The following is a 14,577-nucleotide window of genomic DNA, read 5'->3' on the forward strand; positions in this document are numbered from 1 at the left end:
ATCTTGTATTTTAAATACACCTTTTTTTATTGAAAAAGAATATAGTATTTATTTCTTTAAAAAAAATTTTTTTACTAAAATATCTAGGCTCTTAGATAAAAAAAAATTTCTCAACCCTAGAGAAGAGCACCTTAAAATAGTATATATTTTTAAGTTTTAAAAATCTAAATGAAACTTTATTAAATTTTTTTATAATATCTCTATATATAATTGAAAAAAAAATTTTTTTTTTTGGTCATAATTGTTATATAATTTTAAAAGTATATATAATATAATATATATAATATCTTTATCTTAAAAATATTACAATATTTTTGATTTAATTGGATAAATGTACAATATAAATTTACATGAACCCTGAATTATTGTGTTTAAGTAATATAATGGTATTTACGATGGTAAGCTAAAAGCGAGAGAATATTAATATTTTAAAAATACTAATAAATTGTTATAACTAGATTGGTCTTAAATTTTGGGCTAAAAAAATGTAGGTGCCTCGACAAGCTTATATATTGAGAAAAAATTAAGGGCCAAAATAAAAAATATGTTTTTATCCCCAAATTATCTTACAATACTTTAAAAAAAATTAATAATGTAACGTGACTATAAGGTTTTAATTCGCAAAACAGGTATACACGAATATAATTCACATAAAAAATATATAATGACTACTTATAACAAATATTATAATTTAAATAAATAACATGTAAAGTTTTGCACTGATTTGGAATTTTTAAAAAAAATTTAATATGGCAACTGAGATTCCTATAAATTAATAACTAGTGTAGGCCAAAACGCTTTATATTTAATCACTGGATAGGATATATATAAATATTTCATCGGAACGACATTTATTTATAAGCTTATAGCTTGTAACTTTCACATTTTTTTTAGTAATCAATATGTTGTGAAACTAAAACCGTGTTCTACACACCGGGCAGTCCAACTTCTTATATAGCCATTTGCGTAAACAATCCACGTGATAGGCATGCCCGCAAGAAGTAGTCAACACTTTAACATATGACGAATGGCCCAATTTGCCTCGGCATACGGGACAGAGTTCCACTGGATCATATAGACCGGTTTTAGAAATCAGCCCGTCTAAAATATCAGGAGCCCGCCAACGTCGAACGAGTGTCGAAAGGCCTCGCTCACCCTTTAACCAGCAGTTAAAGTAGAAATTGAGGAGGGTGGTAGCCGCTCTGACACATGAACTCCCTCCTGAATCGATTTCAAAAATCAGGATCCAGAGAGAATTGAGGGTGAGTACAAGGGCACAACATGTTTCAAGACAGTCTCCGAACGCTGTGGCGTACCAAATGTACGTTTCCGTGGAGCAGGAAAGATCGTTCGAAGCTACGTCCGAGGAATCGGAAGGGTCAGAGGATGTGGGAATGGAAGAGGGGACAGGATATGGGTTACGATTTAATTCGAGATATGGTTTCTGTTTGTCGAGATTTGTAGAATTTATAAAATCCAAGGGAGTAAGGAATCCCCGAGAAGGTTCCGAATCCTGAACACTGATCAAAGGAACTTTAGCGAAAGATGTATGATCTAGCATTTTAAAATTGCTCAACTCAAAGTAAGGGGTTGTTTTGGTCGTTCGCTTAAAATTCGATGACTCCTTACTACTTCTCCGGGCAGTGTAATCAGAGTCCTCCTCTGTTTCTGTAGAGAGTGGTCTACTTAAGGCACCTCTGTTGATTGTAAAGAGTATAAGAGTCAGGATGGTTTTGACGCATAGTTCCAGGCAAAGCACCGTAACGGACACTAGCCAAGTGTTCAAGACTTTAGATGTAGGAGGGAAATAAAAAATAAGAGAGGAATCGTCCAAGGTAGGTATCTCTCGGTTCTGTTGTCTTAATATAGAGTGATGCGTTCGCAAAAAATGGCACGCTATCCAAGCTGGGATGGCAAAAAGTAGGGTGAGCATCGTGAATAAGGTGGCAAAAGGTGGTAATAATGGTGAGCTAAAAAGGGTTAAAGGTTTACTCGCCCATTTTAAAAATGAAAAAGGAGTGGAATTAACCTTAAAGCCAAGAATAGCGATACCCAAAGATATTAAGGGTGCCGATATGTATTTACAAATTCTCTCAAAAAAATGAGAGGGTGCCATAGGAGGAAACCCGAGCGATAGGGTGGCGAGTCGAGTAGCCAACATATCCTGAACGTGATGTAAACAGGCTAGGACTACCAAAACAGCGTTACGAATCAAGCGATCTAGTTTGACATGGTCTGGAAGGGATGCCGAGGTGAGACCAGTTTGAGCAGCCGTGACCAAAAAAACTAGTGCAGCCGTTCGGGCTAAGTTGGTGGATGATAATTGATCATCGGCTAAAATATCACGCTCGATAGGGATTACTTTGCAACGATCCGGGATTTGGTTGAAAAAGCTATCGTGGTAGTTATTTACAAATCTATCATCTATGATTTCGATAGATGGATGTTTTGGAGAGGGGGGAGATGGATAGAACGTAGTACTAAAACTACTACTTTTTTGGAGGGATAGGTCGGAAGGGTAAATATTATGACTAGGCAGTTGACTATCTATTTGGGTGCATCGGCACTCACCTTTCTGATCAATTTGGTTTACATTTATCATATCGTGGCTGAGGTTAAATTTATTTTCGAATTTGTCATCAATGCTAGTATTAGGAAAGTTATCAATGATCATTTTATTGGAAAAGCAGGTATTCTTGTAATCGATAGAAGAAATGAGGTAGTCTTCCGTACAAAGTTTTCCGCCGCAATCGCCCATAACATCTTTATTTATAGTATCATCTATTTTTGTGTAATAAAATTTACCGTTATCCTCCTCAACAACCGCTTGAATATATCCATCCGCGTCGTCTTTCACTCTTTCCTTACAATTATATTCATTTTTATTATCAGGACCCTTGATATTAAAAGACAAATACGCGATTTTCAAAGCGATCCCTACACCTTCTACAATGTAATGAAGTATGGCGGCAGAACTGGCAACGGCTAAAAATGAATCGCAGCAAGATCTTAGTAACCATGTTCTTATAAGACCGAAGCTTAGAGGATCAGGGCCGTGCATCCAAAAAAGAATGGTGATCGTGCGAAAGATCCAATACGTCCCAAGCAAGGCTCGAACTCTCAACCTCATCCATTCGGTTTCGATAAAGGGAGCTGGGCCGGTTAGATGGGACAGGGCCCTGGCTTCTGACAGGTAAGCGAGGGCATAGTCGACAGCAGGAGGCAGTAGACCGAGGCACAGGGTGTTGGCCGAACGGAAAATGGTGCGCATCAGGTGGTAAGTCGAAGCCAATGAGTAAAGGAAAGGCAAAGGAACGCCGAAAATTATGGCTAGTGAGGGCAGGAGAACGAGAAACGCCGGGTTGGATGCTAGAAAGAAAAAACAAAAGAGGGGAAATCGGGAGAATAGATGCAATATGGAGGATGATTTTCTGAGGCAGGAAGAAGGCATCAGCAAAGAAGGAATAAGAGAAGGAGACGGATTGTAAATAGTGCGATCGATACTAGAAGCCATTGAATGAGCTAGTAAGAAGTCCATCATCAATGAGAGAGCTAAAGATATGCTTACTGATAAAATAATATCATATATGAAACTGAATGTGATATATAATACACCATTATATTTTATAATAATTAATAATCAGGATGTATTTTAAATCAATAATTTTATTTAAAGAAAATAAAAAAATCCGGTTTTTAAATTTAAATCAGACTTTTTATTATGATTGAATATTATCTTACAACCAATGATTATTAATAAAAATATACCATATAACAATATATTTATGGATCTTTTATGATTAAATATTTGATACGAGTAAAAGTTTAAATTTTAATATTAAAAAGTGATTTTTTATAAGAGTTTATATACTAAAAAAATCCAATTTTAATAAAATTTAACAATTAATCACAAACTTATGCAAAATATAATAAAATCAAAAAAAATCATAATGATTCAAATCACAAGCAGAAAGAGAAAATTGATTTAAATTAAGTAATTTTTATTCGAAAAAATTATTACCATTTATCATTATTTACAGGGTTTCCCATTCAAAAAAGGAAAAGTGTCAATCATAAAAGGAAAAATCTCGATCAAAAAAAGGAAAAGTGTCAATCAAAGAAGAAAAAGGCCCAATCAAAAAGGAAATTCCCAAAAGGAAAGGAAAAGTGTCACTCAAAAAAGGAAAATCGTTATTTATTTAAATATTCTAAAAAAAAATTTATAATTTTATTTTGCCTTTTTAAAAATAATTTATTTATTTTCCCTGTAATTTTTCTTCACTTCTTTATTTTTATGTTATTTTTAACATTTTTTTTCCTATTATGATCCTACAACAATTTTTTGATTTATTATATTTTCTCCTTATATTTTTGTTTTTTAAATTTCACTTTTTTATTTCTCTTTGGCAATCAAATTTTTTTATTAATATTTTTGGCTCTAATAATTGCCGTGTTAAAAAAGGAAAGTATTATGAATATAGCATCATGTTTAAAATAATCTATAAAAATGTGACAAATATAAAATACTCCCGTCTCAAAAAATGGAATTAAATATAATGTATCCAATGGAGGCTCGAATGCAAGAAATTATATCAGAAACAGGATTGCAGGGATCCAAACTAAAACGAATATCGGTTCGGTTCAGATAAAAATAACGGTTCAAGATTCAGGTTCGGTTCGCAAAAAATAAAAATATAGGTTCGGTTCGAACCTCTAAAAACCGATTTGAACACTTTTGTATTCATCAAACCTACATTAGGATTATGTATAAGGAAATTTTAACCTTCATTTTTATTAATTGCACATTTAAAAATAATATTTAATTTATAAATATAACAAATAAATATATCAATGATTAATTTTAATATGAACAATTACTTAAATTTTTGTTATTAAGCCGCACAATTAATATATTTTTAAAATTCGTCTCACCCAAATTACATCTATAAGGAAATAATATAAATTTAATTGTTGAAAAACATCTTTCCACACTTGTGTCATTTATAATATTATATGTAAATAATTTATATAATATGTAAATAATTTATATATTAGATTTAATTTTTTTCTAGATATTATAATTTATAAGCTTAAAATATTAAAAAATGTTGTAAAATGGCAATATACTAAAGTTTATAAAAATTATGACTGACGTTTATCAATCAAATGTGATTGATAATAATTTTTAAAACAATTTGAATATAATTAAAATTTTTGCAATAACTAACACATTATTTTATAAGCATAAAATTATGAGACTCGAACCGGTTCAGAGGCATTTTAGAGGTTCGGTTCAGGTTTGGTTTGGATCCCTGCAGGATTGTATAAATCTGAATTGAATTTTACCCTAAAAAAGTTATGTGAATGATTAAAAAGGTATGATGATGTAGAAATATCAAAAAATATGTTATCAAAGTTACTATCTGGATTTAGGTATATAGCTTCAAAAGGGTATCACTATGTTCAGTAAAGAAAATACAGAATCAAATATCGTGATTAGCAAAGAATAAGCAAATTGATTTGTGGATGTAGCCTACATGAAAGAAAAATTTATCGATATATCAATGAGACGGTTATATGATAACAAGGAACAAAGACAATGAATTATACTATCATTGTTGCTCTCACGCTTGCGGGAAAATTCAGATTGGAATTTCTTGATGGCGGTTGTAACGCTATACACTTTAGCCACGTTGTAAATGAAATATAAAATTATTTTGAAGAAAGTAATATAATGAATCTTAAATAATAGAATCGATAAAAAGGAGAGGGAATGCAATAAAATATTTACCAACATATAGCTTTTATCTTATTCCCATTGAAAATGTATTTTTTCAATAGATTTTGTCAGAAATTAAAATCCTAATAACGAGGAGGAATTAATTTGTTTCATAGAGTATGAAGTGAGGAATATTTGATGAGAATGCAAAGAATTATTTTGAAAATATGGAAACCTATATTCCAAAATTTAGAAGAGAAGAGAGAAAATTATTAATGATTAATATAATTTTTTGCTTCTTACTATATATATATATATATATATATACGTTGTAACGTAAAGATATAATTTGATATGCAAAAAGATATTAATAAAAATAAATTTGATTGCCAAAGAGAAATTAAGTGAAATTCAAAAAATAAAAATATAAGGAGAAAAAAAATCAAAAAATTGTTATATTGGGTGAAAAAAAAGGAGTAAAATTGTTAAAAATGACATAAAAATAAAGATGCGAAGAAAAATTTAAGGATAAAAATTAACATCAAAAATGAGAAGAAAAATAATTGAGAAAAGATAAGAAAAATAAAGATTAAAAATGACTTAAAGAGATTGCAAAAAGTTAGAAATGTAATATGTAGAAAAAATTAAAAATGTAAGATGTAGGGATGTAACCGACGATATTTCACCTATTATAAAATATCGGTTATCGGCCAATATTATAAAATTTGCCGATCCAATCCGATATAAAATGGCGTCCTTAACAAAAATAAAATGTTATAAATTTTTTAAAAAAGGTTATATCTAAAATCATTTATTTTTATAAATAAAATCGAAATCCATATTTTTTTAATAATAATAATTAATAAATAAAAATTCTGCCATATTGTTATTTTTTTGCGCATTCTATTTATAAAAGTGTGCGATAATTTATTCAGAATCTGTTTTTAGTGAAACTGGTGATATTGACAGTTACCATCGCCGCAGGCTGATTTCTGATAAATTAGAAATTTTGATATTTCTAAAAAGAAATCTTCGATATATTAATGTTAAATATTATTTTAAATATTTATTTAAATTTCTTAATATATTTGTTTATTACTTATTATTAGTGCTGTGAAGTAACGTCAAAAGGTAACGTCGTTACTAGACGTTACTTTTTTGAAGGAAAAGCGCTTTTTTTGAGTAACGGTAACGCAAAACGTTACTTTATATTTTTTCTTAAAAATATCAATAAAAAGAAAAACATATTTTATTGTATTACAAAACTACTTTTATTTATTTTTTAATTCTTAATATTAATAATTTAAGCCGAGTTTTAATTCATATCAACCACTTCCAACATTTTTTTTAAAATTCTCATTGTTAAATTATCAGTCGAAATTAATATTCTATCAAAATTCAAAGTAAATATAATGATATTATTAATTAACTTATAATTTATTTTAAAAGAATATTATGTCCATAGTACTTACTTCTTCAGATGAAGAAGATTTAACCCTTCCCTGGCCCCGATTTGAATTATATTATAAACCAATTAAGAAAATTAATGGTTACCAAGTTTACACTTTGTAAATGTAAATTATGTCCCAACGCAAATATTTCAACGTCAATGTCAAGTAGCTCAAACTTAAAAAAACATTTGAAGGTAAAGAATGAATTAATATATAATTATTTTAAGCATATAAAAACTTAAACATGAAATGATTTTAAAATAATTTATTTAAATTTCTTTATAGATTTTATTATTAAAATACTATATATATAGCATCTTATTATTTAACCATGTATTCGATAGCTACGGCTCTTTCAATTTTAGAGAGCGAAGAAAATATGCATTTGGGATATCTCACTCCCACTATAACCATTATAATATCAAAACTTAAAAAATTGGCTTATAATTTTAAGTTTTGTAAGCCGCTTATTGATTCAATCCTGGAAGCCATAGATGAAAGGTATACAGTTCAAATATTGCTTATAATTTATATTTTGACTATCATATAGATTCAAACACATCTATGATGATGAATATATACTATCGGCAATAATTCACCTATTATTTAAATTGGATTGGCCCTGGATAAAATTAGAGGTCAATAAAGGAAGAATACTGGGACTTATTTCCAGTTTGAGAAAAGATATTGTTAAAGAAAGACAGGCTTGGTTTCTTTATCCAACACACACACTAAAATATTTTCAAATTTCTTGATAGATCTCTGTGAAGATGATCTTTCAAGCTTTTTTTCAAAATAAAGATATTTCCTTAAATATTTTTAATAAATTCCCCGAATTGAATTTGTTAATTAAATATAACACCACTCTCCCATCTTCTGCGCCAATTGTACATGTGTTTACAACGGTGAAAGCTGTGTTGAGTACTAAGCGCTCATGTTTATCTGATCAAAATTTTGAAAATCAATTGTTAAAAATAAATAAAAAATTGTTACATAAAGATGTTATCTTATAATATATTATTTTTGAATTTTAATTATATTATAATTATATATGAAAATTTTATTATAAAAAGATCTTATCTAATATGTTCTTTTTGTATAATTTTATTTTATTATGTATTGTCGGAAAAAAATAAATATTTTTTTTATAACATTTAATTTTTTTAGGTAACGAGTAGCCCGTTACTTTTTTGGAAAGTCGGTAACGCGCGTTCTTTTTGTAAAATGGTAACGAGTAACGGTAACGCGTTCCATTTTTCAGATGTAACGAGTAACGGTAACGCGTTTCTTTTTCGTAGTAACGTTTACAACACTACTTATTATGTATATAAATTAATGTTCTTACTTATTATATAAAAGTGATTTATAATAAAAATATTTTATATACTTTTAGGCAATAGAATTGAATATAAACTATAACAGATCATTATAATATATTTAAGAGGGGGATATTTTTCACCAGATGTTAAAACAAAATAAAAGGATACTATTATATTTTTATTTTAATCATACTTAAACATTAATCTATGTTAAAAAAATTTTAAACAACTTTTTTAAAAAAAAAAACTTTTTAAAAAAAAACATATTTTTTCACATATCATTTACGTAATTTAATATTTTTGTATATTTAATTTAATATTAATTAATTTTTCAGTCTTATAATGTTTAATATAGACCACATTCTTTATAATACATCTCCTTTACTCTCAGGTACTTCTGTAAATTATTCTTTGCCAATCTCAGATGGGAATGATATGGAAAATTATCAATCACAGTCTAATATTTCTGCAAATAATAATTCTTTAGCAACTATTAATGAAAATATAAATCATTCTCAAATATCATCCATTCCTAAACCCAAAAGAACATACAATTGTTGGAACAAAGATAAAATTGAAATGGTAATGAAAATATTAGCAATGCCAGAGGAAGAACAGATGAAGGTTAAGGACATTGCTAAATTTGTTAATATGTCGAAGGCATCAATACATAAAATAAAACGGGATACATTCCCAGAAATTATTGGTGAGCCCCTAAAGGAATTCTCGCTTAAACAAAGGGGGAGAAAAATTAAAGACACAGCAAATATTGAAAGGCAAATTATGGATTTGCTAATCGACAATAATACCTTCACGGTGAAGGATATAATTGAGAATTTGCCCTCTGGTTCTCCAAAAAATAATGGAACTATAAGGAAATATATTAAAACACATCCGATGGTCCAAAAAAAGAGCTGGGAAAGAACCAGATCGCAGGAATACACCAGGAGCTATCAATATTCGACAGGTGTATTGCCGCAAATTGCTGAACATCTCCAGAGAAAGACTCTATTTTCTCGACGAAACAGGCATCAATTTTCATGTTGTACCTGTCTATGCTTGGGCACCACTCAACGTTAGACCATCAATAAAGGTGCCACCCTCAAAAGGGAAAAATGTAAGTGTACTTTGCACTATAGGAATTTGTGGAGTTATACATTATAAAATCATCGAAGGATCATATAATGGTATGTTATTCCGAAATTCATTAATGGATATTATTAGTATATTACCACCAGATGCCATATTAGTTATGGACAATGCGTCAATACATAAAAGTCATCTAATTGATGACTATAAAGAGAGAATTGAATATCTTCCCCCATACTCACCACAATTAAACCCAATTGAAAATTTTTTCGGGGTTTTCAAAAACAAGTACAGGTCATTAATTCCCAGACCAAGTACAAGGGAACATATAATAAATAATATTAATCAAATAATGAATCAATTTATTCCATATGATTTTACAAATTTCTATAATCATATGCAACATTATTTGGAGCTGTGGGCTATCGTGGACTACCTCTTGACTAAAGTAATCTAATTATATAATAAATTACGATTAACATTTTTTAATATTTATAGGTACTACTTAAGCAAGCAATTTATGACTATGAACTATCATTAAATATTTCATATTTTATTAATTAATATTCATGTATTAGTGTAATTACGAATATATTTCTTATTATATATAATTATATGTATTACATATACGAATTGAATAAAATATTAAATTAAAGTTATGTCTCAAATATGATAAAATAAAGTGTGAGAAAAAAACTATTTTCAGAAATAAAAGATTCTGACTAAGATCTTACAACTTAAATGAATAATTTATCATTATATATAAAATTATTCTACATAAAATATCGTTAACTAAGTAAAAGAAAATATGTGATGACAAAACTTTTTATATTTTTTTATAAAAATTTTTTTTTATGTAAGTGTGACATTTAAAAAAGTTGTTTAATATTTTTTTAACATAGATTAATGTTTAAGTATGATTAAAATAAAAATATAATAGTATCATTTTATTTTGTTTTAACATCTGGTAAAAAATATCCCCCCTCTCACTGTAAATGACATAAGTTATGGTATAATTAAATTATAGATGTTATACTAATAAAAAGTATATTACAAATTAAAACCAGTGGTATCTTTACAGAATACAAAATTAGATATATTGGATCAGTTATCGGCCGATATTAATTTAATATCTGGAATATCGGATCGGCCTCCAAAAGTGGTATCGGTACACCACTAGTAAGAAGTATTGACAAAAAATTTTTTTTAAACATTTTAAAAAATAACGATTTTCCTTTTTTTTGACACTTTTCCTTTTGTAATTGGACTATTTCCATTTTTTATTGGATCTTTTCTGTTTTTGTTTAACACTTCCCTTTTAGATCAGACTTTTTCTTAAACCTTTGGGACTATTCCTTTTTTGATAGAACCTTTTCCTTATATGATTGACCCTTTTTCTTATTTGATCGGGCCTTTCCTTTTATGATTGACTCTTTTCCTTTTTTGATTGGGAAATCCTTTATATTGAAATTTAAATCCATTTCCGACCATAATTGAAACATAAATATTATATATTTTAGTTGGCTTCTGCTCTATTAATAAGGATCCTAATGTTATTGATAGAAAGATAGTGATACCTGAAAAAAATATTGACAAAAATTTAATCCTTAAAAGATCTTAGAAATGTGTTAATCACAAAATCCTTAAAAATATTGCAAAAAGAAGTCATCGGATATATCAAATTGTGACAAACAAAGACTGACATTACGGTAGTAAAAATTAAATATCAAACATATAAGAAACGTTTATTAAAATAATGTTTTAGCCTTCCATATTAGATATTGTCTATAAACTTGAGTGACAGAGATCCTAAAAATAAATTTTGTTTGCAATAATACATATTGGTGTAGGTAACAGCTTCTGTAGAAATATTTTTAAAACTAATTTAGAAGCAAACTTGGACTAAAAAAAGCTGGAAAATTAGTGTTTTAAATATTTTAATGATAAAATCTTATATATATATAGATATATAATTTGTTATTTCTGAAATTTACAATTAAAAGGAAATACCAATTATAATATTTTTATAAATATAAGATCAAAATCAATAAAATTCCCAGATTAATGGGAATCCATCTAACCCTTTTTTTGAAAGAAAACATTGTTACATCACTACATAATTCCAAATTATTTAATTTTTCTCTCTTAAAAAATGTAAATTTTTTATTGGTGTTTATACTTTAATAAAAATCTGCAAGGCCTCCAAAAAAAAATTAATAATTAAAGTAAACTCTATAGATTGACCACTCAATGAGGATTCATTATGTAGTCAACAAGATTCTCTTATTTTTAAGATTATCATCTCCTTAGAAATCTGTCAATCCAACTTCCTAAGCATCCATTCCTCCCTTAGATGACTTCAAACTTTTTCTTCTTTTTATAAAAAAATACTTATTTAGTGTAATCTTTTTTAATAGTCCTCAACTTTTTTTTAGCCACATTTTAAATTTAGTCATTCTTTTTTAGAAATAATTTTTTTTATACAATGTTTTTTATATATAGCAAAGACCTTCAGAAATACCATTTGCATGTCCCGGCTCAAATTTTTTTTAAAAAAAAATTTTGGCCCAGGGTTTATATTTTCAGCTGGCCAAATTTTTTCAAAAATGTATTGCATTTATTTTTAATTTTTATTCTAATAATGGCAATTTAAAGTATTCAGCTTTAAAATATATGGCCTGGAATAGGTATTTTTTATGTTTTTAGGCCTGGACTAAGTATATTTTTAAAAAAATTAAAATATGGCATAGCCCATGTACCCGGACTGTCTTAGGGCCTAACCTGCAGGTCTCTGGTATATAGAATGTTTCTGCCATATTTTTATAGGATATGTAAATATCTATATTACAAGACTCTTTAAATTGAAATTTTTTTATTTAAAAAGAAGACTTTTAATACCTTAAGTAAGGTTGCAAAATCGCTCCATTTGAGCCCGATTTTTAAAAAACAAGCTCACTCAATATTTTAGTTAGAAAAATATTGCCTATAAGCTTCATGATTTTGCTAATAGATGTCCAAACCTTTATGTCATCTATGAGCAAAATGGTCAGGCATGCCTAATATTTTTTATGGATAAATAACAGAGTTAGCCCATTTTTAAAATAAGGTTCAATGAAGCATTTTGCATCACTTACTTCTAAGTAATAATTTTGATAATTATTGTGTTTAAAAAAATAGATATAAAACCTTTGATTTTACTTGATAAATTTTATTATATATTATTTTTAGGGGTAAAAAAAAATGGAGATTAATTGGAATTAAAGATTAAATTTTTTTGTTTAGAAGAAGAATCAAGCATTTCACAAATTTTGTAATCATAGATTATAGACTTGTCATACTAGGTATTTAGCTACTGTATAGGTATCCTACATTAGATTATTCCTTAAATGGGGATTTCAGCATTAGAATAATAAACAAGAAAATTACCAGCTGCAATCTCTATAAACACATGATTTTAAATGTTAAAATAAATTTGGGAAGTTTGGTCACCTTGCACTTTCAAGCACCTACATTTGCTCAATTCAATTTAGTCATTTTAATTTAGCACTCATTTTCTTGATTCATAGTTTATCAAAATAATAATTTTCTCAATTTGTAGTCTATTTACCTCAATTTAACATTAATTTAATTGATTAGTAGTTTAATCAACTTAGATTTAACATTAATTTGCTCAATTTGTAGTTTCATCAAATATTAATTTGCTTGATTTACAGTTTATTTATCTCAATCTAAGATTAATTTGCTCAATTCATAGTTTACTAATCTAAATTTGCTTAATTCAGTTTAGTCTTCTCAATTTGCAATTTACCTAACAATTAATAGTTTTTGTAGATTCATAGTTTAGTTCTTTCTAATTATTTAGAGCATAGTAAATAAAAATTTTCTATAATAGCTTTAAACACTAAAATTTTTTTTTATTTAAAAACTTATGAAGGTTAATCATATTAATATTGGCCAATATTGAAATGGACTATACCATGAACATTGGCTAAATATTAAGTACCAGTGCATGTATGAAATAAAACTTATCAATTAAAAAGGTTATAAAATTTACCAAAGGATAAATTGCCAATTATTTTCATATCCACCATTTTTGTTGAATTTGGTGAGAATTTCTTGATAAATTGAATATATTTATCACTCTTGAGATAAGAGTAATTGAAGAACTTATTAGATTCTTGTGGATTAACTAAGCCATTTGACATAAAAGCACATATAATTAAATGATCACATATAACATATGATGTTATGACTAAAGCTAAACATAACATTTGAATATACAATTTCTTTAATTTGGTCTGAGGGATTAAGATAAGAATCACACACAGGAGTATCCCTACAAATGTTAATAAAATAATTAATTGTATTTATATTGACAAAATTTTCTTCAGAAATGATTAATTATATTAAATTATGCAATGTAAAAATATAATAAATATATTTTAATAAATTACCTAAAGGCTTGGCCAATTCATAAGTTATATTAAGAATTTTGTATAATATTTGAACTTTTTGATCATTGAGGATAGCTTTGTATATATTTACTAATATTTCAGCACAAAAATCGATTGGAGATGACGCTCGTATATTCATCAATATTAGATCTAACATACATAGGGCTGGAAGATGCCAAGCCATTGAAAATTGGCGATTTTCTCCCATTTGATATAACTTTATTACATTAAAGTTTAGATCAGCAGGCAAGTGGCGTCAGCCAAAATAAGCAAATTTAAAAGGATATTCGAACTATTAACTTTAAAGAGTTAGGTATAAATAGGTTGAGTTTAACAAAAATTATTCAATATAAATTTTTAATATTAGAAGAATTTCATCATCGAATATATTTTTACATATAGTTAAACAAAAATTATGATTATGTTATATTTAAATTATATAACAGACAAAAAAATATAAAGCGTTTGATAGAGTTGTTAAAAAGCTCAATTTGGGTCGATTTTAAGAATGAGCCTAAATAATATTATAAACCTAAACATTTTCT

General features: G+C 27.6%; 1 protein-coding gene across 2 annotated transcripts; it reads right to left on the reverse strand.

Moving 5' to 3' along the window:
• Positions 1-227: 227 nt before the first annotated feature.
• Positions 228-14,326, reverse strand: LOC135927509 (uncharacterized). Of its 2 annotated transcripts, XM_065463528.1 has the most exons (4): positions 14,033-14,326; positions 13,633-13,914; positions 2,806-3,567; positions 228-2,763 (listed from the first exon to the last, which is right to left on the reverse strand). In XM_065463528.1, exons 1-4 carry the CDS (start codon positions 14,238-14,240, stop codon positions 914-916), a joined length of 3,102 nt encoding a protein of 1,033 aa, XP_065319600.1. In that variant the 5' UTR covers positions 14,241-14,326; the 3' UTR covers positions 228-913. The 2 variants fall into 2 exon arrangements, with proteins under 2 accessions (XP_065319600.1, XP_065319599.1); XM_065463527.1 differs by having other exon boundaries at positions 228-3,567.
• Positions 14,327-14,577: the final 251 nt, after the last annotated feature.

This window comes from Gordionus sp. m RMFG-2023, chromosome 3, assembly GCF_954871325.1.
Source record: "Gordionus sp. m RMFG-2023 chromosome 3, tfGorSpeb1-WG-v2, whole genome shotgun sequence".
Classification (NCBI taxonomy): Eukaryota; Metazoa; Nematomorpha; class Gordioida; order Chordodea; family Parachordodidae; genus Gordionus; species Gordionus sp. m RMFG-2023.

What these genes read in the sequence shown, in the direction of transcription:
- LOC135927509 (XM_065463527.1), bottom strand. Translation starts at nt 14,240, where the DNA reads ATGGGAGAAAATCGCCAATTTTCAATGGCTTGGCATCTTCCAGCCCTA. An exon ending in TGAATTGGCCAAGCCTTTAG is followed by an intron (nt 13,915 to 14,032) that starts GTAATTTATTAA and finishes TAACATTTGTAG; the next exon opens with GGATACTCCTGTGTGTGATT. An exon ending in AATTGGCAATTTATCCTTTG is followed by an intron (nt 3,568 to 13,632) that starts GTAAATTTTATA and finishes TTATTTTATCAG; the next exon opens with TAAGCATATCTTTAGCTCTC.